Consider the following 25,645-nt stretch of genomic DNA (forward strand, 5'->3'; position numbering starts at 1 on the left):
GCTCGCGCCTTGACCCCAGATTGAGGTGACGGCCGGAGCCGAGGTGGGGGGGGGGGGGACCCTGAGCATTGAGGCGGAGGGAACCCGCCGCGGCTCCGTCGCCGGAGAGGGAGGGCCCGCTGCCGTCGGTGAGGACGGGCCCCAGCGGGCGGGGAGGGCCCGCGATGGACGACCCCCCCCCGCCCAGCTCTGCGGGGTCCGGGGGGCTGGGGAGGGTGCCCCTGCCCCGGCGTGCCGGGATCTGCCTCCTCGGCTCGCCTCCTCCAGGACCGGACCCCCGGGCCTGACGCCCCCCCCATCCGAGAGCCCCCTGCCTTCCCGCCCCGTGCAGGGTGCGCCGCCCCCACCTGGTCCTGTCCCATCTCGGCCCCGGAGGCTGGGAGTCGGAGGTTTGAGGGCTGGAGGCTGGGGAGACGATCGAAGGCCCGGAGCGGCCTTGGGGAGCCGGGGGGCCGTCTGCGTGCAGCCTGGACGGCCCCCCACGGCAGTCCTGTCGGGAAGATTCTGGGCCCTGGTGCTGAGGGAGAAATAATCACCTGATGAAAACTCCGGGTCCATGCCTCAGTAGCCCACACCTGTAGAATACAGCCCAGGACCTTCGGGTATCCCCCAAGCGCACCGTCTTTTCTTCCACTGTCCTGGACACTACGTGTCGCATCATCCCTTCAGAAGCCCCGTCATGCGTGTCCTTCGTGGACGCTTTCCACAGATTGCCGGGAGCAGCTGGGGCTAGCACACTTTGCAAGCAAAAAGACAAAACAAAACGTTCACAACCCTTCACATCTCGCTTATTAACAACCTCTGCTCCCTTCATCACTAATCCCAGAACACATGAAATCAGCCCAGAAATGGTAAGGGATTTGTCTTCCTATGAAGATAATTCTGATGACCTGAAGAAGGAGCCAGGCAAGGTTCCAGCTCCTGGTGAGGTTAGTTAGACCTTGTATTATTTTCCTGTGACTGCCATGAACAGATTGCTACAAATTTAAGTGGTTTAGAACAGAACCACAGTTATACGGAAGCTGTCGTGGGTGTCACTGGAAAAATGGAAGCATAAATCCACCAGGCTCAAACCTTGTAATGTGAGCTACTCAGGAGGCTGAAATCTGAGGTTCCAAGCCATCCTGGACAGGAAAGCCTGTGAGATTCTTATCTCCAATTAACCAGCAAAAAGCTGAAAGTGAGCTGGGTGCCAGTGGCTCACTTCTGTAATCTTAGCTACTCAGGAGGCTGACATCTGAGGATTGAAGTTCAAAGCCAGCCTGGACAGGAAAGGCTGTGAGACTTATCTCCAGTGAAAAACAGAACACTGTGACTCAAATGATAGAGTGCTAGCCTTGAGTGAAAAACCTCAGGGTTCAAGCCCCATGACTGACAAAAAAAAAGAAAAGAAAAGTGAAAGTGGAGGTCTCATTCAAGTGGTAGAGTGCCAGCCTTGAGTGGAAAAGTCAAGCAAGAATGAGAGGCTCGGGCTGGGAAGGTAGCTTAGTGGTAGAGTGCTTGCCTTGCATGCACAGTGCCCTGGGTTCAATTCCTCAGCACCACATAAGCAGAAAAAGCCAGAAGTGGTGCTGTGTCTTAAGTGGTAGAGCGCTAGTCTTGAGCTGAAAAGCTGAGGGACAGCGCCCAGGCCCAGAGTTCAGGTCCCACGACTGGCAAAAAAAAAAAAAAAAAAAAGAATGAGAGGGTCTTAGTTCAATCCTCAGTGCCAACACACACACACACACACACACACACACACACACACACACACACACACACACACACACACACACACACACACACACACACACACACACACACACACACACACACACACTGGAGAGATGAGTGGGGCTGCATCCCTTGGCTTGTGGTCCTTCTCCATGTTCAAAGCCACATCTCAGTGGGCCTTGCCTCCGTCATGATGCGTCTCTCCCAGTCTTCTGCCTCCCTCTTCCACTTAGAAGCAGCCTAGTGATTAAGCCTGAGGATAATCCAGAGTGAACTCCTGGTGAGCAACCCTAATTCCATCTGCATCCTTCCTTCTGCATCTTCTCAAATAAGGTGAAACTGTCAGGAATTAGGACCTGGACGTGGTTAGGGACGTCCCTCTGTCTCCCACAGACCTGACATTGTGGGAATAATACCCCTGGGTCCTGCCTGTGGTGTGATGCTGGGCTTGATCTACCCTGAACTCTGTGGGAAAGAGTCCAGAGCTGAGGGGCCCTTGTCATCACACGCCGGCCACGTGAGGCTCGGCATCCACATGCCTTGTCTCTTGTGGTGCTGCTGAGGAGCTGTCTCCCCGGTGCATTTGCTATTTTTAATTTATTTTTACGGTTCCCTCTTCTTGGAACGGAGTCGCTGAAGCTTACTGACAATCTAGAGAGAAGACGTAGCGCCACCTCCTGGAAGAGGAAGTTTGTATTCAGTTCTTTAGATCAGTGTGGTTTGGGGATTATTTTATTTGGGGGGGAGGGGGGGAGGGGGTTTGTAATCCTGATCACCTACTTGGAAGGTCTGACCCTGATGTCACAGGATCTTGTTCCGCACTCAGGGTGCTTTTGTGCAGGACTTGAAGGAGAGCCAGAGGGGCTGACTCACGCTCTGCCTCCCACCCTCTCACCATTCCACCCAGGTCTCCAGGTCACTCCTTTATCTCTATCAGCTTGTGTTGTGTCTGTTTTTAATGCCAGAATGGTGTGTGTGTGTGCGCGCGCGCGCGCGTGCGTGCGTGCGTGCGTGTGTGTGTGTGTGTGTGTGTGTGTGTGTGTGTGTGTGTGTGCGCGCACGCACACATGCTAGGGCTTAAACTCAAGTCCTGGTTTGTCCTTTAGGATTTTGATTCAAGGCTGACAACCTACTACTTGAGCCACAGCCACACTTCCAGCTTTTTTTTGACAGCCAATTGGAGATAATATCTCAGATTTTTCTGCCCCAGCTGCCTTCCACCATGATCCTCAGATTTCACCCTCCTGAGTAGGTAGGATTTACAGGCATGAGCCACTAGCACCCACCTTCATTTTCTCTTGTGGTATTATCTCGTATCTGAATAGAGACTCTTTTTTCCCTCTGAGTAATGGACTAATGAAAAAAATTGCCTTGTGAGTAATTATAGATTGATTGGTTGATTGATTTTATTGGTGGTACTGGAATTTGGACTCAGGGCTTTGCCATTGCTAGCCGAGTAAGTCTACTACATCTTGAACCAAGCCACCAGCCCTTTTTGCTTTAGTGATTTTTGTCCTTTTTTATCCAAGCTAGCCTGGAACTATGATTCTCTCCATATAACTAGAATTGCAAAATGTACACCACTAGCCTTTTTTTTTTTTTTTTGCCTGCTCTGGGTTTGAACTCAGGGCCTGGGTGCTGTCCCTGAGCCTCTCTATACTCAAGGCTAGTGCTCTACCACTTGAGCCACAGCACCACTTCAGGCCTTCTCTGCTTATGTGGTACTGAGGAATCAAACCCAGGGCTTCATGCATGCTAGGCAAGCACTCTACCACTGAGCCACCTTCCCAGCCCTAGCCTTTTTTTTTTCTTTTAACATTTTATTATTAAAAAAAATCTTTAAGTAGTTGTACAAAGACATTCCCATTCTACAAAACAGTATATGAATCTACAAGGTGTCTTGACAACATTGTCTCCCATCAGCCCTAGCCTTTTTAAGTGTTAAATATTTTCCTGTTGTAAAGGTTAATTCATGCAAAAAAAAAAAAAAGATGAGGTCATGAACATTACAATTTGAGAACAGAGATTGGTGGAAAGTGAAATCACTCCATCCACTAGATCCTCCCTAGATCTACCTGCTGGAGCCTGAGGAATAAGGATTTCCTTCACTCACTGGCTTGCCTCCTCCCCTAGGACAGAGCCTGGGAACCCCAGTAACCTGGCCAGAGGGGAGGAAGCAGAGGAGGAGGAGGAGGTGGATCATGTCTGCTGGGGGTCTGGCGCTGCCGGAGAGCCCAGGCGCAGCCGGGCTCAGCATGCCCCTGCCTGAACCCAGTGAGCCAGACGTGAAGGCTGACCCAGAGCCCTCGGAGCCTGGCAAAGCTGTGCTCCCTGCTGCCCCCAGGAAGCCCAGGAAGTTCTCCAAGCTGGTCCTGCTGACAGCCTCCAAAGACAGTGCCAAAGTGGCCGGGGCCAAGCGCAAAGGTGTGCACTGCATCATGGCCCTGGGCGCGCCAGGCCCTGCTACGCTGGCCAAGGCCCTCCTCAAGACCCACCCAGAGGCTCAGCGGGCCATTGAGGCAGCTCCCCCCGATCCCCAACAGAAGCGCAGCAAGCTGGGCCTGGGTGAGTTTCAGAGAACCCCCACACACACACCAAGATGGCCTCTGGTCCCTTGTCAAAGCTGCCCACACAGAGGATTGACGTCTGTCCCAAGCATCTCTGTTGCTCATTCTGGCCTCCTGGCCCTCGACCCTGACTCCTCTGAGCACACGTGGGAGGTGGTGGCCCTGGGGTGGTAGGTGCTGGCTGTGCATCCCTTCAGAGCTGGAGATCCTGACTCTGCCCCTGCCATTGCTTCCAGGTGGCCATGCCCCCCATGCCCCTCCCCTGCAGCCTGCACACCTCACACCCCTACTCTGTCTCAGTCATGTCTGTGGGTGGAGCTGGGGGCCTGGCCTTGTGTACCTTCCACATGTTCTAGAAGCCATGCATGGCCAGTGTAGAAAGCGCCTTCATTTCTGCAGTTAGCTGCTTTGTCTCCACTTCCAGAATGGTATTGGGCACTGGGACTCAGAGAAGCCAGAGACTGGGTGGCCTTGTGCTGGCTTTTCCGAGGCTTTTCCAAACTCCAGTGAAGTCTGCCAGGACCTGAAAAGACAGGGTTTCCTCACTGTGTAGGGGAGCCCCTTGGACTCAGCTGGGTGTTCATCTGACAGCCAGGCACAGAGCCCCTAGATATCCCGAACAGCGGCCTGGAACTCTCAGGGACCAAAGGACTCTCTCTGTCTCCATGTCCTGCTGGGGGCTCCCACACCCATGGGAGTCCTGTTGGGGAGTCAGAGGGGACCTGACCTGAGGCATATCCTGCCTGCCAGATCTCTGAGTGCTTCCATGTGACTGACCCTTGAGATTCAGCAGCCCAGGGGTGGAGGGTAGAGTCCCCAGGACCTGTGGGGTTGAAGAGGAGCCCATGTGGGAGTAGGAGGTTGGCCAGGAGCTGATGCCACAGAGAGGAGGGGATTAGGGTCTGGCTGGGGACTGGTTCTCCCCACTGGTTTTTCTTTTTTTGGGGGGGGGGGTCCAGTTGTGTGGCCTGAACTCTGGGCCTGGGCGCTGTCCCTCAGCTCTTCAGCTCAAGGCAAGCGCTCTACCACTGAGCCTCCTTCCCAGCCCCTCCCCACTGTTATGGGTAGGACACAGCTGTCTCTGGGGTCCCTCTGTAGCCAGGCTTCTGCAGGGGACATGCAGAGGGAGGGCCACCCCTGGCCACAGGGCCAGCCACCAGGCTCAGTAGTAGGCAGAGCAACAGCTTCCCCAAATGTTTTGGAATTAACTCAACAGCCTTTGTTGCCCTTGGGTTGAGGCCCTTCGGGTCCCTAGAGTAGAGATTATTTCTCTAAGTCAATCATCAGAGGCTCTGGCCTGGGAAGGTACCCCACCCCACCCAGCCTGGAGGAGTGGTTAGAGCCAGGCCAGGTAGGGGACTCTCAGCACAGGCTGGGTCCTGGGATGTCCAGAACCAGCCCTTCTCAGCCCTGGTCCTGTACCACCAGCCTGACCCACCTGCCTCCCCTCCAGATGCTGACACCAAAGAACACAGCGGATTGGCTGCAGTGGCTCCCATCCTGCTCCCGGAAAAGGCTACTGGGCACCTGGCCCCGTGCACTGCGTCCCTGTAACCTTGCCAATGGTGGAGCCGTGGATCCTTGGAGGACCATCACTGGGGGAGGGGAAGGAGGAGAGGAGCTGTCCACAGGGCTCTTAGAAGCCCATGGGGAGTGGAGCGGAGGTTTGTTTTCAAAAAGATCAAGCGTGTTACTTTTTGTAAGAAAAGACATATTCAAAGGGAGAAAATAAGGAGCCCTGTTAGAGTATTTTAGATTGCCAGAAAACCGCACAGACATCCAGGCATAAAGAGCAAAGAAAAGGCTTATTGCCAGTAAAGGGACTGGCGAGACCCCTTCCCACAAGAGAGGAGTGAGAAGAGGCACCGGCTATTTTTGAGGTGATCTATATAACCTTCTGAGGCTAGGAGGGGCTAGTAGGGGCCAGGAGGCGGAGACCCTGGTGTGGATGTGAGGGCCAGGGGCTTCATCATGGCGGACTAGGATTTAGGATTGGGGTCCAAATAGTAGATAAGGGTTGCTGCAACTGCCCAGACCTGAAGGTCACTCGAAGGAGCTCTTGCTGCCTTTGAGGGTGGTAGCTGCCCCAGAAGAATGCCAGCTCAAGGTAAAGGGTTTGGAGGCTGATTATTTACTGCCTTTACTACATGGGCCTAGTGTTGTCTAGGAAGGGAGCATGCCAAGCCGTAGAGAGGGGAAGGAACATGCTAAGCTATGGGAAGGGAGCTCATTGGGCTAACCAGCCCTATGCGATTTCCCATTGCAGACGGGTTTTTAACATTCCAGGATTCTGGGTTCTTGGGACCTGGCCCCAATCCCACCAGCCTAGAGCCGTCTTCCCTCTACCAGTCTTCACGTGCCTCCCGCCTCTCCAGAGTAACCAGAGCAGGTGATCCATCCTCTGTGGCTTCTAATCCCAGGCTTCGCCGCTCTAGACCCCTCTGGCCTGGAAAAATGAGCCACTGAAGATAACTAGGTGGGTGGCTCCGAGGTTTCCTCTTCCTGTTGCCCTTAGACTGGGGCCAGTGGGAGCTCATGGCCCAGGCCCTGGATAGCCAGCCCATTCCCTCCAGGGGCCTGTTCCTGAGAGGCCTCATACTCCCACCTGCTGGGGCCTCCCACGATCAGAAGGTTACTTCCCTGCCTAGCCTGCACCTCGCTTCTTCTGGGCGAGGTGGCGCTGAGCCTTTCCCCTAGCCTACTGGCTGCCACCAGGCTGGGTTAAACATGAAGGAAGCAGTTCTCTTCCTCCAGCCCTCCACCAGGCTCCTCCACAAAGCTCCTGGCCTTTGGTTTCCTTATTCTTTGAAAATCACCTCTGAGTACAAAGAAGCCTTCCGGTTTTTTGTTTTTGTTTTTGTTTTTTTTTCAGTGTAGGATGTAGAAGCTGTTTATTGTTAAATAGGATGTTTTCAAAACCAACTAGCATCTGCATTTTGCTATATTTCTTTTACATGGAAACTTCTTCTTGCCTGGAAACTTCTGCTAGTTCTATGTTTAAATAGAATCCACTGATTTATCCTTTGCTGAGTGTCCTTGTGTGTGTGTGTGTGTGTGTGTGTGTGTGTGTGTGTGACTAGAGTAATATGGGGGATGGCAAGCACATCTGGGCTTGGAGAATGGCCAGTACTAGTGAGCAAAGCTAATATCCTGAACACACCTGTAATCCTAGCCACTCAGGAGGCTGAGATCTGAGGATTGAGGTTCAAAGCCAGCTTGAGCAGCAAAGTCTATGAAACTATAGCTCCAATTAACCAGCAAAATGCCAGATTGATGGTATGGCTGATTTGGTAGAACATCAGCCATGAGCAAGCAAGCAAGCCAAGCAAAATCACAAGGCTCTGAGTCTAAGACCTAGAAAGGGGATGGCTTATGTTTATAATATGATGCAAGAGGCTGAAATCTGAGCACTGTGGTCAGAAGCTAGCACAGAGATGAAAGTCTGAGACACTTATCTCCAATTAAACACCAAAAAGCCAGAAATAGACATGTGATTCATGTGGTAAAAGGCAAGCCTTGAACAAGAAAGCCGAGAGACAGTGTCCAAACCCTCAGTTCAAGTCCCAATACCAACACACACACACACACACACACACACACACACACACACACACACACACACACACACACACACAGAGTGCACAGCACAAGCAAAATAGGGGGGAAAAATGAGCCAGGTGTAGTGGTTTGCTTCTGTAATCCCAGCATTTCAGAGGTGCAGATAGGAAGATCCTAGGATCCAGGTCAGTCTAGGCTCCATAGTGATTTCAAGGCCAACCTGAGGTTCATGAGGTGCTGTCAGAAATGCAAGCACTGCTGGGCACTAGTGGCTCACGACTGTAATCTTAGCTGCTCAGGAGGTTGAGATCTGAGGGTCGAGGTTCAAAGCCAGCCCAGGCAGGAAAGACTGTGAAACTTTTTCTCCAACCACTCAGAAAACCAGAAGTGGTGCTGTGGCTCAAGTGGTAGAGTGCTAGCCTTGAGCTGAAGAGCTGAGGGACAGCGGCCAGGCCCAGAGTTCAAGCCCCACGACAGACAAAAAGAAAGAAAGAAAGAAAGAAAGAAAGAAAGAAAGAAAGAAAGAAAGAAAGAAAGAAAGAAAGAAAATAAAAAATAAAGAAACGCAAGTGTTAGAGAATGGCTCAGTAGACAGTGTGGATACTGAGTGGGTATGTAGTGAGATGTGGCATGGGTTGGATCCCCAGCACCACCAACAAACAAGACAAAACAAACTGAAACAGAGCTGGAGGTGCCAGCTCAGCAAGCTCAAGGCCCCCATGCAATCCCTAGAACCACCAAAATCAAAATCACACAGAACAATGATAATTAGACATCATACAATGAAGAACTTTTATGGTTCAAAAGACACCACCTGGCCGGGCGCTGGTGGCTCACGCCTGTAATCCTAGCTACTCAGGAGGCTGAGATCGGAGAATCGCGGTTCAAAGCCAGCCCGGGCAGGAAAGACCGTGAGACTCCTATCTCCAATAAACCACCAGAAAAGCGGAAGTGGCGCTGTAGCTCAAGTGGTAGAGCGCTCGCCTTGAGCTGAAGAGCTGAGGGACAGCACCCAGGCCCAGAGTTCAAGCCCCACGACCGACCAAAAAAAAAAAAAAGACACCACCTGAACTGGATCAAATATCTGATGAAAGATGCATAGCTAGGATATATAAATAAATAATCATACTCAATGACAACCCAGTTTTTAAAGATGCATAAAGGCATCAGATGTCTCTCCAAAGAAGCCAGACCAATGGACAATAGCCACCTCAGAAATGGAGCATCACACCCTGCAAACCCCAGTCCCAGCCACAAATCCCGCCCTAGCCCCGCCCCTGATCTCCCCTACCCAATCCCAGGGTGGCCCCGCCTCTTTCGATATGAAAGGCCCCGCCCCTGCACGGTCATTGGCTAGGACGACCGTCAGCTCGGCGGCGCCCTGGGAAGAACCAGAGAAAAGGACTTTATCCCAGGAGCGGCTGCGCAGCCTTACTGCGCATGCTCGCTGGGGGGGGGGTTGGGGGCGTTCCGAGAGGTCCGCTCCGCTTCGGGGCCGCGCGCGCGCGCGCGCAGGGCACAGGGCGCGCTCTCGAAGGGGCCATTGGAGGCTGGGAGCCGGCGCTGTGGGGTTGTGGTGGCCCAAGTGGCCGGGGCCTCCAGGTCGACGCCTGCGGCTGTAGCGGCCGAGGCCAGGGACCCGTCGCGGGAGAGGGAGGGCCGGCTGCCGTCGGTGAGGACGGGCCCCAGCGGGCGGGGAGGGTCCCGTCCGGCGGATGGGCGCCCCGGGCCCCGCGGGCGGTGCTGGGGGGGGGTCCGGGCCTGCGTCACGGGCGCCGCCGCCTCCCTGTGGGCCGCCCGGGCTTCGCCTCCTAACTCCTCGTCCTCTTTCCCCTCAGCCCCTTGGCCTGAAGCCGACACCCCCAGATCGGGGGGCCTCCCCGCCCTCGCCGCCCGCCCCCCCGCGGTGCCCCCGCCCCCCCCATCTCCGCGTCCCCGGGCCCCAGTGACCTTGCACTTTGCGCCGGTGACGGCTTTCAAACTTCATGTCTGAGAAATGCGCCCCGTGTGCAGACCCTGTGGTGCCCGAGGTTGGATTGCTGCACCTCAAGTTTTCAAAGGGAGCCGCAGACCCCAGTGCACGTGACGCAGATGATTCGGCCCTCCTCGGATCCATTGCACGCGCATCCATTCCATCCCCACCCATTCCATGCCGGCCAACACGCGAACCCGTGAATGGGGGGCCTAGTGGGAGGTCTGCCGGACCCCTACAATCAGATAATCACATGTAAACTTCCATTTCTGCTTTCCAGGGCCAGCGTCGTTTCTGGAATGTGATTTAGATTTTTTTTTTTTTTCCGGTGTGATTTGGTTAGGTTTATCTGGTTCCTTTCCCCAAAGCCACTAAATCAGACTAGTGGAAGAAGTCCATGTCTGACGTTGGGGCTAGACTGTGTGGAGCTGGCCGCGCTGAGTAAGCCCCAGAGCTAGAGGTATGCTTTAGATGCCTGAGGAAGCTTCAGCTTTAAAAAGAGGAACCTGCCAAGTGGTTCCTGCCTGTAATCAATCCTAGCTACCCCGGAGTCTGAGATCTGAGGACCCAGGTTTAAAGCCAGCCTGGACAGGAAAAGTCTGTGAGACTCTTTATCTCCACTTACCTACCAAAAAGCCAGAAATGGAGCTGCAGCTCAAGTGGTAGAGTGCTAACCTTGAGCAAAAAAGCTCAAGGACAGCACCCAGGCCCTGAGTTCAAGCCCAGCACAAACAAAGAAATAAATAGAAGAAGAGGAACTTGCTGACAACCTTTGGAGAGAACTGGCGTGAGCGCACATTGAAGTATTGCTGAGCATTGCAGTGAAGAGGAAGGTCTCAGATGACCTGAAGCAGATGGAAGGCAGGTGCAATCAGGTACACAGGCGAAGATTTGAAGATGCATTAGGCCAGGTGAAGAAGCAAAACTAGCTGAGATTCTAGTCTAGGGTGACTTGGGGTGCATTGTTAGCTTTCTGTAAGTACAAAATATATCCAGGAACTGACTTATAAAGACAAGAGGTTAACTTTGGCTCACAGCTCAAAGATTTCAGTCGAGGACTGTGAGAGCACTTTGGGCATCCGGCAGCAGTGCTATATAGCAGTAGTGAGAAGCATGTGGTCCTTTTCAGGGTCCGGAGGCAAGAGAGAGGAAGAAGCAGGGATTCCTCTTCCTCTCAGGGGCACGCCCTGCCCAGTGACCTGAATACCTCCCACCATGCTCACATCCTAATGGCCCCTTCCCACTCAGCCCTTTAGCACACGGGGTTGGGGGGGCACACATGAGTCACTCTAGAGCAGGAGATGTGAGGTAGGGGCCTCCCATTAGCTAGAATCTCCCTTTTTGTGGTACTAGCATTTGAACTCAGGGCCTCATGTTTGTTAGGCAGTGTACCATTTCAGCCATGCCCCCATTCCGTTTTTTAACTAGAATCTCACTTTTTTTTTTTTTTTTTTTTTGGTCCAGGCCAGCCAAGACCTCGTTCCTTCTAGCTATGCATCTCTGCATGGCAGGCACAGGCGTCACACCCAGCTTTTATTGGCTGAGCTAGGCATCTGGAGAATATTCTGCACAGCTGGCTTCAAACTGTAGTCCTCCCAATCTCTGCCTCCTGCATAGCTAGAATGAAAGGTGTGAGCCTTCACCCGGCTGGGATCTCCCCTTCTGCACCCTTTAAGTTGCCTTGAAGCGGTGGCTCTCAGGCAGTTTTGCCTGTCAGGGGATCTTTCAGCTGTATTGGTTGTCATAACTTGAGGGGCATCTGTCCAGCAGGTAGAGGGCAGGGGTACTGTTAACTACCCTATAGTGAGCAGAACAGTCTCCCCACCCCCACCCCCACCCCACATACACATACAACAAAGCAGTGTCTGGTCCACACAGCAGTGGCCACTGGTGCCGGGGTTGTGACGCTGCCTTAGAGTAGCACAGGGTAATCTTCCGGAGGATGGACACCAGCCCCTCCCAGGAATGACAGCACACAGACCGTGTGCCGTCACGCAGGGCTCCGGAACCAGGCAGTGCCCACCCCTGAGTCTCATAGTTCATTAGGCAGAGCAGAGGGTGAAGGAGGAGCCATTGAGACCCTGCAGGAAGGGCTTTCCCTCTTCTTTGTTGGAGGTAAGGTCAGGCTATGTTACACAGGCTGCTTTTCTTTTTTTTTTCTTTTTTTTGGTCCGGTCGTGGGGCCTGAACTCTGGGCCTGGGCGCTGTCCCTCAGCTCTTCAGCTCAAGGCTAGCACTCTACCACTTGAGCCACAGCTCCACTTCCGGCTTTTTTCTTATGTGGTGCTGAGGAATTGAACCCAGGGCCTCAGGCATGCAAGGCAAGCACTCTACCACTGAGCCACCTTCCCAGCCCCACACAGGCTGCTTTTTTTAACGACTTTTTTAACTGCTTCACTTTCTAAGCAGGTGGGATCACAAACCTGCACCACTGGCCGTGCTTGGGAGGTTTTTTCCAAAGCTAGGCCTTCCCTCCTGTAGTCCTAGCTACTCAGAAGAACTGAGATTGGAGGATTGGTATTTGCTTTGTGTCAGTCCTGGGGCCTGCGCACTACCTCTGAGCTTCTTTTGTTCAAGGCTAGTGCTCTACCACATGAGCCACAGCTCCAATGCTGGCTTTTTTGGTAGTTTATTGGAGATCATTCTCATGGACTTTCCTGCTTGGGCTGGCTTTGAACCATGATCCTCAGAACTCAGCTTATGAGTAGCTAGGGTTGCAGGCCTGAGCTATTGACACCCAGTGAGGACAGATATTTGAAGCCAGTCTTGATACAAAAGTCTATGAGGCTCCATTTCTGAAATAACCAGCAAAAATGTTGCCTGCTCAAGTGGTAGAGAGCCAGCTGAACAAAGACGCCCAGTAAGAGCGTGAGCTCCTGAGTTCAAACCTCAGCATTAGAATGGGGAAGGGTGGAGGAAATGAAGGAAAGGAAAGGACAGGAAAGGAAAGTTAACTTGACGTTATAACTCTAGAATCTAGAAGGTGGCATTAGTCATACTCCAACTGGGAAGACAGACGCTTTGCTAAGACTTTACCTGGAATTTAATGGCTCTCCTGGGAGAAGACTAAGACACCAGCAGGAAATTCTAGGTAATCCAGAGTGTGGACATGGCTAGAAACTGCCACTACAGCCAGGCTGAGAGTCACGGGCAGCCAGGAGCGCTAGGCAGAGTGTGTGGACAGCACAAGTGGAGACGCTGTCCAAAGCAGGATGCTGCGGAGGTCCCCGCCCCTCTTGCAGGCCTCCATTGGCCAAGTTGGACTTGAAACCCCCTGTGAGGTACAACTAATCAACTATAAAGAAACTGGAAGGACTTGATGTAGCTCAGTGGCAAAGCACTTGCCTAGCAAGTACAATGTCCTGGGTTCGATCCCCAGGGTCTAAAACAGAAAAGACAAAACAAAACAAAATAAAGTTAGAAGGAAAGAAAGAGAGAGAGGAAGAAAGAAAGAAACTGGCAGCTGGGCGCTGGTGACTCATGCCTGTAATCCTAGCCACTCTGATAAGGCTGAGATCTGAAGATTGAGGTTCAGAGCCAGCTAGGACAGGAAAGTCTGTGAGACTTTTATCTCCAATGAACCACCAGAAAACTGGAAGTGGAGCTGTGGCTCAAAGTGGTAGAGTGCTAGCCTTAAGCAAAAGAGCTCAGGAACAGTGCCCAGGCCCTGAGTTCAAGCCCCATGGGAAAATAAAATAAATAAATAAAACCTGGCCTTTGAGACACAGCAGGATAGTGGACTGCTCCCTGGGGAGCATACTGTAAGCACCAGCTGCTCAAGGTCAGGGAAGGACACACTGGGTCTGGGCCAGCCAGGCGTAGACTCTAGTCCTGACTTTCATCAACTGTGTAGTCCTAGGCCATGCAGGGAAATGCTTGAGGCCACTGCCTCCCCAGGGCAGAGTGACACCATGGTGACACGGGACAAGGCCCCGGGTTGCAGTCATAGACATCAGGGCTGACAGCACAGGATCTCCTTCCTGACAGGGCCCAAGGCGAGGAGGCCTAAGGCAAGGGACACTGAGGAGATGCTGGCTGAGTCCCAGGGGCAGAAGGACCAGAGGGGCGGGATGTGGGCAGAGGTCTCCTCACTCACCTCACCATGCTGTACAAGAGAGGCCTCTGGGAACATTTTCTGTGTCAATGCATTGCTAGTACCAAGGTTTGAACTTAGGGCCTTATACTTGTTTTGCTTGCTTGCTCAGCTGGTGCTCTGTGACTTGAGCCATGCTTCTGGCCCTACTTTCTTTTGTCGGTCATGGGGCCTGAACTCTGGGCCTGGGCGCTGTCCCTCAGCTCTTCGGCTCAGGGCTAGCGCTCTACCACTTGAGCCACAGCGCCACTTCCAGCTTTTTCTGAGTAGTTTATTGGAAATAAGCGTCTCTTGGACTTTCCTGCCCTGCCTGGCTTTGAACCTCAATTCTCAGGTCTCAACCTCTTGAATAGCTAAGGCGTGAGCCACCTGCTCCCTGCCAAGGATCCTTCTTTTCCCCTAAGCTTTACATAGTTAGAGAGAAACTAGGAGATGAAGTTTTCTTTCTTTCTTTTGTCCGGCCAGTCCTGGGGCTTGAACTCAGAGCCTGGGCACTGTCTCAAGGCTAGCACTCTACCACTTGAGCCACACAGAGCCACTTCTGATCTTTTTTGTGTTTGTGGTACTGAGGAATCAAACCCAGGGCTTCATGCATGCTAGGCAAGCACTCTACCCCTAAGGTACATTCCCAGCCCCTGAAGTTTTCCTTGAAGTTTATTATTTTCCCCATGGTAAAGAATTCAGGTTCATTCTAAACAACATGGAGAATGCAATTTAAGAGAAAAGGAAATCTGACTGGGCCCTGGTGGCTCACTCCTGTAATCCTAGCTACTCAGAAGGCTGAGATCTGAGGATTTCAGTTCAAAGCCAGCCCGGACAGGAAAGTCCATGAGACTCTTATCTCCAATAAACCACCAGAAAACCGGAAGTGGTACTGTGGCTCAAGTGGTAGAGCGCTCACCTTGAGCTGAAGAGCTGAGGGACAGAGCCCAATCCCAGAGTTCAAGCCCTATGACTAACAAAAAGAAAAAAGAAAGAAAAGGAAGGAAGGAAGGAGAAAATAGAAAATCCAGCTGGCTTCAATCCAAAATCCTTAGACCTCAGCCTCCTGAGTAGCTAGGATTACAGGCATGAGCCACTGGTGCCCAGCTTGGACATTTCCTATAAATGAATTCCTGTAATACTTGGTCTTTGGTCACTGGCTTTAAAAAAAAAATGCAAATTCTGTTCCTTTTCATTTGCTGAATGATGCTCACCATGGCCTCATCTGATCATGCAGCTGCTGAGACTTGGTGAATGGACTTGGGTTCTCAGTCTAGAAACCTCATGGCAGAAGTGAGGGTCCAGTAGGAACTGGAACCACAGAATTGTCACCAATTGCAGTACAGAAGCTTAAAATAGGGGGTATTGCAGGCTTGCTTGGGGTACTGACTGAGAAAGACCCCCACCAACTGCATCCTCCCAGAATGACAGGAAGGCCAACCCACACTGATGACCGCTGGGCCCATCAGCCCTCTCCCCCCCCCCACTGCTCCCTAACCCCGAGGAACTCTCCCAACACCCTCATAACCACAGGCCTGCTCAGCTGAGGCCGCAGCAAACAAAGGTAGCTGCTCCCCCATAGCCTGGCACTTCCCAAGGACTGGGCCATTCTGGGACCTCCAAACTAGGATAGAAGCTTCTGAGTGCTGGCGCTTACCTGGCCTAAGCCTTATCTAAGTGAGGTCCACAGGGCTGAGAGAGTCCAGGCAGGTCCTGGGCACACGAACAGTGAAGTCTTCTGCCTCCAATCAGGTTTCTGCCTCTGGCCTCTGGTGTAAACTGGGCCAATAGGAATGACTGGCAGGGAACCCCAGGGCAAGAAGGTTAAGTGGACGAACTTGTGAGTGCGCCACATCTGCACCTGCAGGGCCAAACCTCCACTGGGGAGAAACTCCACTGTCAGCCTGCTGAGTGTCTACTGACGGTCGGCCTAGATGGGGAAGGGAAACCATGGCTGCCCGGACGGAGATGCAGAGCAGAGGCTTGGGGCCCACTGGTCCTGCCCCTTCTCAGCTGCCCCATGCTCCATCCCAGGCCCAAGGGCTTCCTGCCCTGACCTGTTTACCTCCTCCCTTAGGACGGAGATCCTGACCAGGGAAGAAGAGGAGAGAGTCATCTTCTGCAGGGAATGGAGCGTGGTGTCGGGATGCCCCTACCCGAGCCCCGCAAGCCGGAGGCCAAGGGAGTGAAGGCCGGCCAGGCGCCTGCTGCGGGGCGCGTCACCAGCGTGATCCTGGCCGCCCCCAGGAGTCTCCCAGCCCCCAACCAGGGTGGAGACGGGGTGGGCTCTAAGCCCACCGCCCCGCCCCGTGCTGTGTCCTTGGAGCCGTCTGTGCCCCCCGCCCTCGCCAGCACCCCCCCTACCCCGCCAGCCAAGGAGCAGGTGCGGCCTGTCCCGAGGAAACGCAGCAGAGTGGACGCAGGTGAGACATCTGGGCGGCCTGTTGCCCCTGATCCCAGCACCCCGAGATCCAGCTAGGTGACCTCGTGTTACCCGCTTCCAGTAGAGCCTCTTGGTGTGGTTTGCCCGCCGCAGGCTGGGGTGCCAGCGCCATCATGCCACGCCTGTGGGTGGGAATGCCAGTGACAGCAAAAGCTCTTACGCTTGCCATGCGCCGGTGGCTCCCGCCTGTCATCCTAGCTACTCAGGAGGCTGAGATCTGAGATTGAGGTTCAAAGCCAGCCTGGGCAGGAAGTCCATGAGTCTTATCTCCAATAAACCACCAAAAAACCGGAAGTGGCGCTGTGGCTCCAGTGCTCGCCTTGAGCTGAAGAGCTGAGGGACAGCGCCCAGGCCCAGAGTTCAAGCCCCACGACCAACAAAGAGTTTTTAGACTCCTCCAAACACATCCACGGCGCCCTGAGAAGCCAGCTGCACAGTATACACTTCTGGCCCAACAGCTGGGGGTTCCAAGGAGGGACCCCACTCATACAGACCCCATCCTCCTCCAGAGCCCCTCACCCCACCCTCCCTGGCCTCCAGTCTTGCCCCAGGAAAGCTAACCAGCCCTCTCCTTGCCCTCAGCCGCCCCCCAGCCCCTGGAGTTCCTGAGGACGCCGTTCGGAGGCCGCCTCCTGGTGCACAAGGGCTTCTTGTACAAACAGGAGAAGGCGGTAGGCGACAAGGTGTACTGGAAGTGTCGCCGGCACGCGGAGCTGGGCTGCCGGGGCCGGGCCGTCTCGCGCGGCCTGCGGGCCACCGTCATGCGGGATCACTGCCACCCACCCGACGAGGAGGGCCCGGAGGCCGGGTGCGAGAAGGAGACACTGCCCGGCCCCAGCCTGCCGGAGGGCTTGGGCGAGCCCCCCGGTCCAGAGGGCGCTGAAGGCCAAGAGGAGGAGGCACTGGACGGCGTGACGCTGTGGCCGCTGCTGGAGGAGCCGGACCCCATCCTCCAGCAGCTGGCCCTGGAGGAGGAGGAGCGCGCCCTGGCCCTTTCGCTGCTCAGGCTGCCTCTCAAGAAGCGCAAGCGGAGGCCCGGTGAGCACGCGCCCTTTCTTCCTCTTAGCAGGCGGGAACCTGCCGGTCCTTTCATGCCCAGACAGAAATGGAGGGTCCCCCAGGGCTGCAGGCCTGGCTCAAGCGGTAGACAGCCAGCCAGCCTAGCCAGGGAAGCTTGAGCCTGAGCTCAAGCTAAAACCTAGGCGTGTCAGGTCCCATGTGTTTCCCCAAAATGTGCTCAAGATCAAAAATACAAATGTGCCCCGGTAGTCACGGGCCAGCACTACTGCTCCTAAACCAGCTGTGGCTCTGGGGGGGAGGTCCTTCCAGAATTCTCTGATGCAGAAAGGCCCGATATGGAGGCCTGGAAATCTGAATTGGAACAAGCCCCAGTGCTTCTGATGTGATGGAATCCGGGCAGGATCTCTGGGAAGGTTCGTCAGTTGGTCCCAGGTTCACATTCCAGCCCCATCCACCGGTGGCCCTGTGCCTCAGAAAACTTGCTCAAACGCTGGTGTCTCTGGAGCTTTATCCTGAGGCAGATGCAACAAGCTGGGCTGCCATGGGGGCCGTGGGAGGTTCTGGCCCCCACTTAGCAGGTGAGGGCTTGGGGAGAGGTGGTTTTTATTACCAGCAGCAAGGTAGCGGGCTCCAGAAGGCCTGACCCCAGAAGGAGCTAAGGGTCCCAGGCTGGGAGAGCCAGGTGCTGAGGCAGGGCAGGACTTCCTTTCCACTGAGTATCTCTCAGTACTACTTGACTTATAGCAGCGTGCACATGTATTATTGAAAAAGTTCGATAAAAAAAAAATTAAGCCTACATGGCAACTCCTTTGTAACAACTACTTAAAGATAATAATAAAGAGAATTACATTAAATAAACCCTAACAAATGAAAACACAGCCAAGAGCAAACAGGAACATAGCCCAGCCCCCTCCTGGTGTGGGCCTAGGGCGGGGGGGGGGGGTGAGCAGAGGAAGCCCGGCTCTGTTCTGGGTAGCACCAGGGGCTGTGTTGGAATGGGCTGGTGCTCTGCTAATGTTCCCTGTCACACCCAGCTCTCACAGGCTGCCGCTGCCGCTGCCGCTACCTCCCCTCCTCCTCCTCCTCCTCCTCTTGTCAGTCCTGGGGCTTGAACTCAGGGCCTGGGCACTGCCCCTGAGCTCTTTCCCTCAAGGCTAGCGCTCTACCACTTTGAGTCACAGCTCCACTTCTGGTTTTCCGGTGGTTAATCAGAGGTAAAGGTCTCAGTTCCTTTGTTGCCCAGGCTGGCTTTGAACTGTGATCATCAGATCTCGGCCTCCTGAGTAGGTAGGACAGGCGTGAGCCCAGCCGCCCCTCTGTCCTCCTGTCCTCCCTCCAGGGCAGGGTCGTTCCCTAGAGTTCCTGAAGACCTGCTATGGGGGCCGCTTCCTGGTGTACCGCTCCTTCCTCTACAAGCGGGAGAAGGTGGTGGGGGACAAGGTGTACTGGACGTGCCGCGACCACGCGCTGTACGGCTGCCGCAGCCGCGCCATCACGCAGGGCCAGCGCGTGACCATGATGCGCCGGCACTGCCACCCGCCCGACATGGAGGGGCTGGAGGCCCGGCGGCAGCAGGAGAAGGCCACGGAGGAGACCACGGCGGACGAGTACGAGTTCGTGGGCCATAGCCTAACGTGCGCTGTGGACAGTCTGCTCTCCGGCAGAGAGACGGGCGCGCTGCCCGCCCCCCGGCCCCAGGGCCGAAAGCGAGCCAAGGCCCAGGATCAGGAGACCCCTGCCCAGCCCGAAGCCCCGCAGGGGTCCTCTGACGAGGACCCGGGTGAGTCTCCCTCCCTGGGGGCTCCCAGCCCCAGAGCCCAGCCCTCCGCCTGTCCGGCAGTCCCGCCCCGGCCTCCACCGCCCTCCCTGAAGGTCCTTCCCATCTTCCCACAGGAGGCCCCGAGTTCCTGAGGACGCCCCTGGGGGGCAGCTTCCTGGTGCACGAGTCCTTCCTGTACCGGCGGGAGAAGGCGGCGGGGGACAAGGTGTACTGGACGTGCCGCGACCAGGCGCGCATGGGCTGCCGCAGCCGCGCCATCACGCAGGGCCGGCGCGTGACGGTGATGCGGGGCCACTGCCACCCGCCCGACGCGCTGGGGCTGGAGACCCTGCGGCAGAGGCAGAAGCCCCCCAGCCCGACTCGCTGGGGTGTCCCAGGTGCCCCCAGGAGCCCTGCGGCCCCGCCCATCCCCTGTGCCCAGCCTCCAGAACATTCCAGAAGTAGCCACAGTTCTTTCCTCTAGCCCTCCTCTTGCCTTGCCCCCCGCCCCGAGTCCTCAGCCCACCTCGGGTGCCCCTCTCCCTCGTGCTGCCGGGAGACCCCATCCTGTGGGGAGACAGGCAGGGATGCCTCCACGTGGCTCTTGGTGAATCTGCACCCCACGGCTGCCCCCCAAGGACCACCACAGCCTGCAACCCCGGCCCGGCGGACAGTGTCCCTAGAGGACAGTTGCCCATGCCTCCCCTGACCAGCCCCCCTGTCCCCCGAGTCCCTGCATAGACACAGGCACAGCAGACACCGCCTGCCCCCAGAGTTGAGGGGCTCCATTTGCAGGGGACTCTGGACTCCGGAGAGGGGGTCCTCGAGGGGGCTGGGCTCTGCGTCCTGGGCGGGCCCAAGCTGGGGGGAGGTATGACTGAGATCAAGACACCCCCAGATCGCCCCTTCCCCAGGCCTGGGGTTCGGGGAGCCGTCCTGACCGCTCTCCCGTGCCTCTGCAGAAGGCCCCGAGTTCCTGAAGACGCCCCTGGGGGGCAGCTTCCTGGTGCACGAGTCCTTCCTGTACCGGCGGGAGAAGGCGGCGGGGGACAAGGTGTACTGGACGTGCCGCGACCAGGCGCGCATGGGCTGCCGCAGCCGCGCCATCACGCAGGGCCAGCGCGTGATGGTGATGCGCCGGCACTGCCACCCGCCCGACATGGGCGGCCTGGAGGCCCTGCGCCAGCGGGAGCACTTCCCCAACCTGTCCCAGTGGGAAGGCCCAGGTGCGGGCGGGCGGGCGCGGGCGGGCGCGGCGGGGCCATCTCCCTGCTGCACACACTCACCCTGCCCGCATGCCCCAGAACGTGGCCGAGAGCTCAGAGCTGGGGCTGCACCAGGCTCGGGGCGCTGGCCCTGATGTGGTGCCAGAAAGCAGCCGGCTGCTAGAAAAGGGGGCAGCGGCCTGCATGGCATTATGAGCAACCCTGGACGGGCTCAGCCTCAGCCCCCCCCCCCCATGCTGGTCCCACCTCATGATCTCTCCTGCAGCTCCCTAGAGGCTGAGGGAGTTGCCTGGTTGCCAATTAGTGGAGGGGTGGATGGGCCCTGGGGGGGCTGGGGGGGAGGTCTTAGATGCCCAGACCAGATCAGACCAGGGCCAGGGGGCAGGCAGAGGCCTGGGGCGTCAGAGACTAGCATGGGGCAAGGAGGGATGGTCGTTTCCTGCCTGGGGGACAGGCCACCCGCCCTCTGTTCCCGGCATGCTGTCGCCAGGACCTGAGCTCCCCCTGCCTCCCCCTCCAGAGCCCCTGCAGCCCCTGGAGTTCCTGAGGACGTCCCTCGGGGGCAAGTTCCTGGTGCACGAGTGCTTCCTCTACAGGAAGGAGAAGGCCGCTGGCGAGAAGGTGTACTGGATGTGCCGGGACCAGGCCCGGCTGGGCTGCCGCAGCCGCGCCATCACGCAGGGCAGGCGCGTGATGGTGATGCGGGGCCACTGCCACCCTCCCGACCTGGAGGGTCTCGAGGCCCTGCGGCAGCGGGAGCGGCAGCCTGGCCCTGCCCAGCAGTGAGCCCAGGTACAGCAGGGCCGGGCGGGGACCCTGGGCCAAGACCGCTTTGTGCCTTCCCTTTCCAGCACCTTCCCGCCTTCTCCTTGCTACTGGTTGCTGCCCTTTAAGCTGAAACCGCAGCACACCTGTCCCATCCCAACTACTGCTTCTGTTATTCTAAGACATCCTACATGTGTGCGCGTGTGTGTGCATGTGTGTGCGCGCATATGTGTACATGTGCATATGTGTGTGTATGTGCACGTACGTGTGTGTGCACATGTGCATGCGCATGTGTGTGCGTGTGCACGTGTGTGCGTGTGCACGTGTGTGCGTGTGCACGTGTGTGCGTGTGCATGTGTGTGCGTATGTGTGTGCGCGCATGTGCATGTGTGTGCGTGTATGTGCGTGTGGACGTGAACTCTGGGCCTGGCGCCGTCCCTGACCCTCTTCGGCTCAAGGCTGGCGCTCTACCCCTTGAGCCACAGCGCCAGTCCCGGCCTTTTCTGCTCCTGTGGTGCTGAGGAGTCGAACCCGGGGCCCCAGGCGTGCGCCCCTCCCGGCCCGGGCACTTTGCTCGGGGCCTGTTCTGGCTGCGCTCTCGTCTGGGGAATAACGCGGGTGTCTTTATCGCCAGGAACGCGGACGACACGCGCCCGGCCGGGGCTCCCCGTGCACGCGGCCATTTCCCAGCCGCTTCCAGTCGCTTGGCCCAAGTCCCGTCGCTGCTCCGCGGGCCCGCGCGGCCCCCGGTCCCCGCCTGGCCGGGGCCGGGCGAGGCGCTGCCGCCCTCCCGACTCTGGAAGGCTCCGGCGCGTTCCCCCGGCCTCCGACGCCTCAGCCGGCCCCGCGCGGCCGGCGCCCCGGCTTCCAGAGCCCGGCGTGGCGCGCGCCGGGCGCAACTGCGCATGTGCAGACGCCCGCCTTCCCGCCCGCGCAGCCGCACGGGGGGCTCCGCGGCGCCGGTCCCGCCCGGCCCCCGCCGCACCGCCCCCCGCAGTGTGGATCCGGGCCCGCAGTCCTCACGACGGGGGAGTCTGGCCAGAGGTCGGGCCGGGGTCGCCCGGCGCACGAGGAGAGGGACGCGGGGCGGCCCAGCCCGCCCTGGGACCGGAGGGATGGGCCCCGGCGGGAAGGCCGCGGGCCGGCCGGCGAAGGCGCGGTGCCCGGCTCTGCTCAGCTCTGCTTCCCCATTAAACCCGCTGCGCTCACCTGGTCTAAGGCCTCGCTCCGCGCGCGCCTGCGCGGGGGGTGAGGGGCTGGGGGGGACCCCACTCCTGTGCAGCCCGCCTCGAGGCCAGGTGGCCCCACGATGCCTCCCCAGCGGGAAGGCCTTGGCCGCTCCCCTTCTCACGCCCGAACCCCAGCGGCGTGGGCCGCGCGGGGGCCCCGGAGCCGCCGCTCCAGACCCGGTGTCACCGACCGCCCAAGCGAGGCCGCGCGGCGCTCATTCATCCCACGGCGGCCCGGGCCCAGCGCGCTGCCCGGGCTGGCCTCGAACCTCCCATCCACGGGCGTGTGCCGCTGGGCGCCGGCACGTCTCCCTTTGACGCCCTATTCACAGGCAGAAACCCCTCTGCCTCGCGGGGAACCCTCGCGAGAGACGCCCGGCCCCACGGGGCTCTCTGCACCCCAGCCCCGGCCCGTGGGCCTTCGCGCAGCCCCTGGCCCTCCTGAGGGTCACCCCATCACTCCCAGGGAAAAGGCTCCTTCCGGGGGGCGTTAGCAGTCAGCGCCACAGGCCGGGGAAGGGCCCCGACACGCGCACTGCGCCCCCGCCGCGCGTCCCGGTGACAGATGCGAGGTGATCTCCCACGAGACGCCAGGCCAGCGCCCCAGCGCCGCCGCAGCCCGGGTGGCCAGGGCTCTGCCGGGTGCGTGAAGTCGGGTTCATTAGGGAGCCGCACGGCCGTGTTCGGGCAGGAAGAGACTTTATGGCAGTTCAGGAGCGCGCGCTGCAGGAGCGCGAGGCCCAGGCCGGGCAGTGAGGGGCAGCCGGGGCCCCGCGGGGCCAAGTGGGGAAGGGGCGGGGAGAAGGTGAGGGGCGGGGCCAAGTGGGGAAGGGGGCGGGGAGAAGGTGAGGGGCGGGGCCAAGTGGGGAAGGGGCGGGGAGAAGGTGAGGGGCGGGGCCAAGTGGGGAAGGGGCGGGGAGAAGGTGAGGGGCGGGGCCAAGTGGGGAAGGGGCGGGGAGAAGGTGAGGGGGCGTGGCCACGTGGGGAAGGGGGAGAAGGTGAGGGGGCGGGGAGAAGGTGAGGGGGCGTGGCCAACTGGGGAAGGGGCGGGGAGAAGGTGAGGGGCGGGGCCAAGTGGGGAAGGGGCGGGGAGAAGGTGAGGGGGCGGGGCCACGCCGGGGGCCACCGTGACCTCAGGGCCTGGGATCCTCCCTTCTCAGCTGCGCCAGTTACCCAGGTGACACACCGCACGGCGGGGCAGACCTCACCGGCTCCTCACAGCCAGAGCCCCCGGCCCTTCTAGTATCTGGGGGGGGTCTCAGGGGGAGGGGAGGGGAGACAGTTGGGCACATGGGGCTCCCCACATGGGTTTCCCCGCGGTCTGTCCATTAGGCTGTGGACAGAGACGAGCTGTGCGCCAGGGTGGGGGTACCGCCAGGGCCAGCATGGTGCTCTCCACTTGGACTTGCAGGCCTGGGGGAGGAGAGGGCTGTGAGGAAGAGGGAGAGGCGGCAGGGAGGGGCGGGGGGAGCGGGCACCTCCGCGAGGCAGTGACAGGCCAGGGCCAGCAGGGCCAGGAGAGCCAGGACTCCGGCGGCGATGGGGATCCCCAGGGGCATTTGCAGCCCCTCACTGTGCTGCTGAGGAGAGGGGAACCGAGTGAGGGCCTGCGGAGCCGGGGAGGGGGCGGGGAGGGGTGTGGCTCTCACCTGCTCCGTCCAAACCAGCTGCTTCTGGAACCAGGTCATGATTGCTGCCTCACCTGTCAGGAAGAAGTGAGGCTGCGGCTGTGCCCCTGATGGGCTCCACAGCTGGCTCAGCTGCCCCCACCCCCAAAACCTTCCTCTTCCCAGGGGAGCCCCAACATTCTCACATCTCACACCCCTCCGGCAGTCACTGCACCTCCAGGCTCAGCCTGCCTGCCAAGGAACCAGCTGGCCTCTCTCAGGAGCCATCTCAACCATCGAAAGTGAAACCCTGCTGTCCCGGGCCGCCTGGGAGAGGAAAGGGCAGGGAGCAAACAGAATGGACCTGGGGCTTCCCATGCCGGAGCCCAGGCCCAGCCCAGTGCCAGACAGCAATTTCCCGCAAGTCATGTGGATTCCTAAAGATAGAGCCCCAGGCGCCCACAGGAGGGCGCGCCTGAGTCTGCATGGCTGGTGTCAGATGAGACCAGCGCGGCCCCTGCTGGCCGTCGCGGCGATCTGCAGGAAGACAGCCAGTGTGGCTAGTTTTCCCCAGCGGTGGGCATTTAGTGGAATCTTCATAGGAAAATGGAGGCCCAGGGAACCCAAGAAACTTGTCACGAGGGGACATGGTGGTTCAAGCCTGAAATCCCAACACTGGGGAGGCTGAGAAACAGAGGTGAAAAGAGGATGGAGAGCCCCAGCTTTATGGTAAGATTGAGGGAAAGGCTATGTCTCAGAAGACAGCGAGACAAAGAGATGGAAAGAGATCAAACCCTCCAGCAGATAAAAGGCAAAGTTGAGGGAGATCTGGTGGCTCACGACTGTCATCCTAGCTACTCAGAAGGCTGAGATCTGAGGCTCCCGGTTCAAAGTCAGCCTGGGCAGGAAAGGCCATGAAACAAACCACCAGAAAACCAGAAGTTGCACTGTGACTCAAGTGGTGGAGCGCTAGCCTTGAGCTGAAGAGCTGAGGGACAGCGCCCAGGCCCAGAGTTCAAGCCCCACAAGGCAAAGTTGAAGTGAGATTTCTGAAATCTGGGCCCCTCAGAAACCAGGCAGGTCAGGAGGCAGCGGGAGGGGGCATAGACATTCCGACACAGCAGGTACCCAGCAAGAATGCCACGTGATAATGAAAGCCAGTTCCTGCCACAGTCCTTGGAACTACAAAGCTTGCTGCCAGAAATTGAGAAGCATGAACCAATCACACACACACACACACACACACACACACACACACACACACACACACACACACACAACTTGCTGAGCTCCAAGTATCAGGACAGGTGGACAGGGAGCTTGGAGGCCAGGCCTGGCCTGGTTGACCTTCTCCCCCCTTCTGCCCCCTCCCCCAGAGAGCACACAGAATATGTCTGGTATTTCCCTTTGTGTTGGTGGCAGCAACATGACACTGCTCTGACAGCTGGGCCGTCTAGAAAGAAAACTGTGGGGACAAGGTCAGGTGCCCTGAATCCATGCTGGGGTCCACCCTCATTCTGATGGGCTCTCAGAAAAGGCTGGGCTCAGAGGTGACGCACCTACCTCTACACTCAGCTGAGCCAGAGGGCCAAGCTGAATCTGCCTCTTCCCTTCTTGGGGGAAGGGGGGGGGCTTGTGACAAAGTAACCTGACTCCTCTTCTCACCTACAGCCCCCCACTTTATGCTATCTACCCTACTAGACTGGGCAAG

The 25,645-nt window shown here is 57.7% G+C and overlaps 2 protein-coding genes and 1 long non-coding RNA gene across 8 annotated transcripts; 2 read left to right on the top strand and 1 right to left on the bottom strand.

The window, feature by feature from the left end:
- Positions 1–6: 6 nt before the first annotated feature.
- Positions 7–22,306, top strand: LOC138825466 (FLYWCH-type zinc finger-containing protein 1-like). Of its 6 annotated transcripts, XM_070020078.1 has the most exons (9): positions 9,361–9,510; positions 9,852–10,065; positions 15,963–16,308; positions 16,911–17,366; positions 18,688–19,128; positions 19,242–19,505; positions 20,070–20,333; positions 20,854–21,125; positions 21,733–22,306. In XM_070020078.1, the coding sequence occupies exons 3-8, from the start codon at positions 16,014–16,016 to the stop codon at positions 21,117–21,119; spliced, it is 1,986 nt and encodes a 661-aa protein (XP_069876179.1). In that variant the 5' UTR covers positions 9,361–9,510; positions 9,852–10,065; positions 15,963–16,013; the 3' UTR covers positions 21,120–21,125; positions 21,733–22,306. The 6 variants fall into 6 exon arrangements, with proteins under 6 accessions (XP_069876181.1, XP_069876179.1, XP_069876178.1 ...); XM_070020080.1 differs by lacking the exons at positions 9,361–9,510; positions 9,852–10,065 and adding an exon at positions 7–25; XM_070020077.1 differs by lacking the exon at positions 9,852–10,065.
- On the top strand, positions 53–7,305 carry LOC138825467 (FLYWCH family member 2-like). Its single transcript, XM_070020081.1, has 3 exons — positions 53–128; positions 3,847–4,278; positions 5,734–7,305. The coding sequence occupies exons 2-3, from the start codon at positions 3,915–3,917 to the stop codon at positions 5,832–5,834; spliced, it is 465 nt and encodes a 154-aa protein (XP_069876182.1). The 5' UTR covers positions 53–128; positions 3,847–3,914; the 3' UTR covers positions 5,835–7,305.
- Positions 22,307–23,017: 711 nt separating the features above from the next.
- Positions 23,018–24,300, bottom strand: LOC138825320 (uncharacterized). The gene is made up of 3 exons (XR_011371392.1): positions 24,141–24,300; positions 23,977–24,029; positions 23,018–23,740 (listed from the first exon to the last, which is right to left on the bottom strand). It is a non-coding gene; the product is annotated as an uncharacterized lncRNA (long non-coding RNA).
- Between the last annotated feature and the right edge of the window lie 1,345 nt (positions 24,301–25,645).

Source organism: Dipodomys merriami, unplaced genomic scaffold, assembly GCF_024711535.1.
Source record: "Dipodomys merriami isolate MVZ:Mamm:240054 unplaced genomic scaffold, mDipMer1.0.p SCAF_137, whole genome shotgun sequence".
Classification (NCBI taxonomy): Eukaryota; Metazoa; Chordata; class Mammalia; order Rodentia; family Heteromyidae; genus Dipodomys; species Dipodomys merriami.

Coding starts and splice junctions, on each gene's coding strand:
- LOC138825467 (XM_070020081.1), top strand. CDS start 3,915: ATGTCTGCTGGGGGTCTGGCGCTGCCGGAGAGCCCAGGCGCAGCCGGG. Junction 4,279..5,733: donor GCGCAGCAAGCTGGGCCTGG/GTGAGTTTCAGA, acceptor CCTCCCCTCCAG/ATGCTGACACCAAAGAACAC.
- LOC138825466 (XM_070020075.1), top strand. CDS start 10,665: ATGGAAGGCAGGTGCAATCAGGTACACAGGCGAAGATTTGAAGATGCA. Junction 10,722..15,962: donor TTGAAGATGCATTAGGCCAG/GTGAAGAAGCAA, acceptor CTCCTCCCTTAG/GACGGAGATCCTGACCAGGG. Junction 20,334..20,853: donor GTCCCAGTGGGAAGGCCCAG/GTGCGGGCGGGC, acceptor CTCCCCCTCCAG/AGCCCCTGCAGCCCCTGGAG.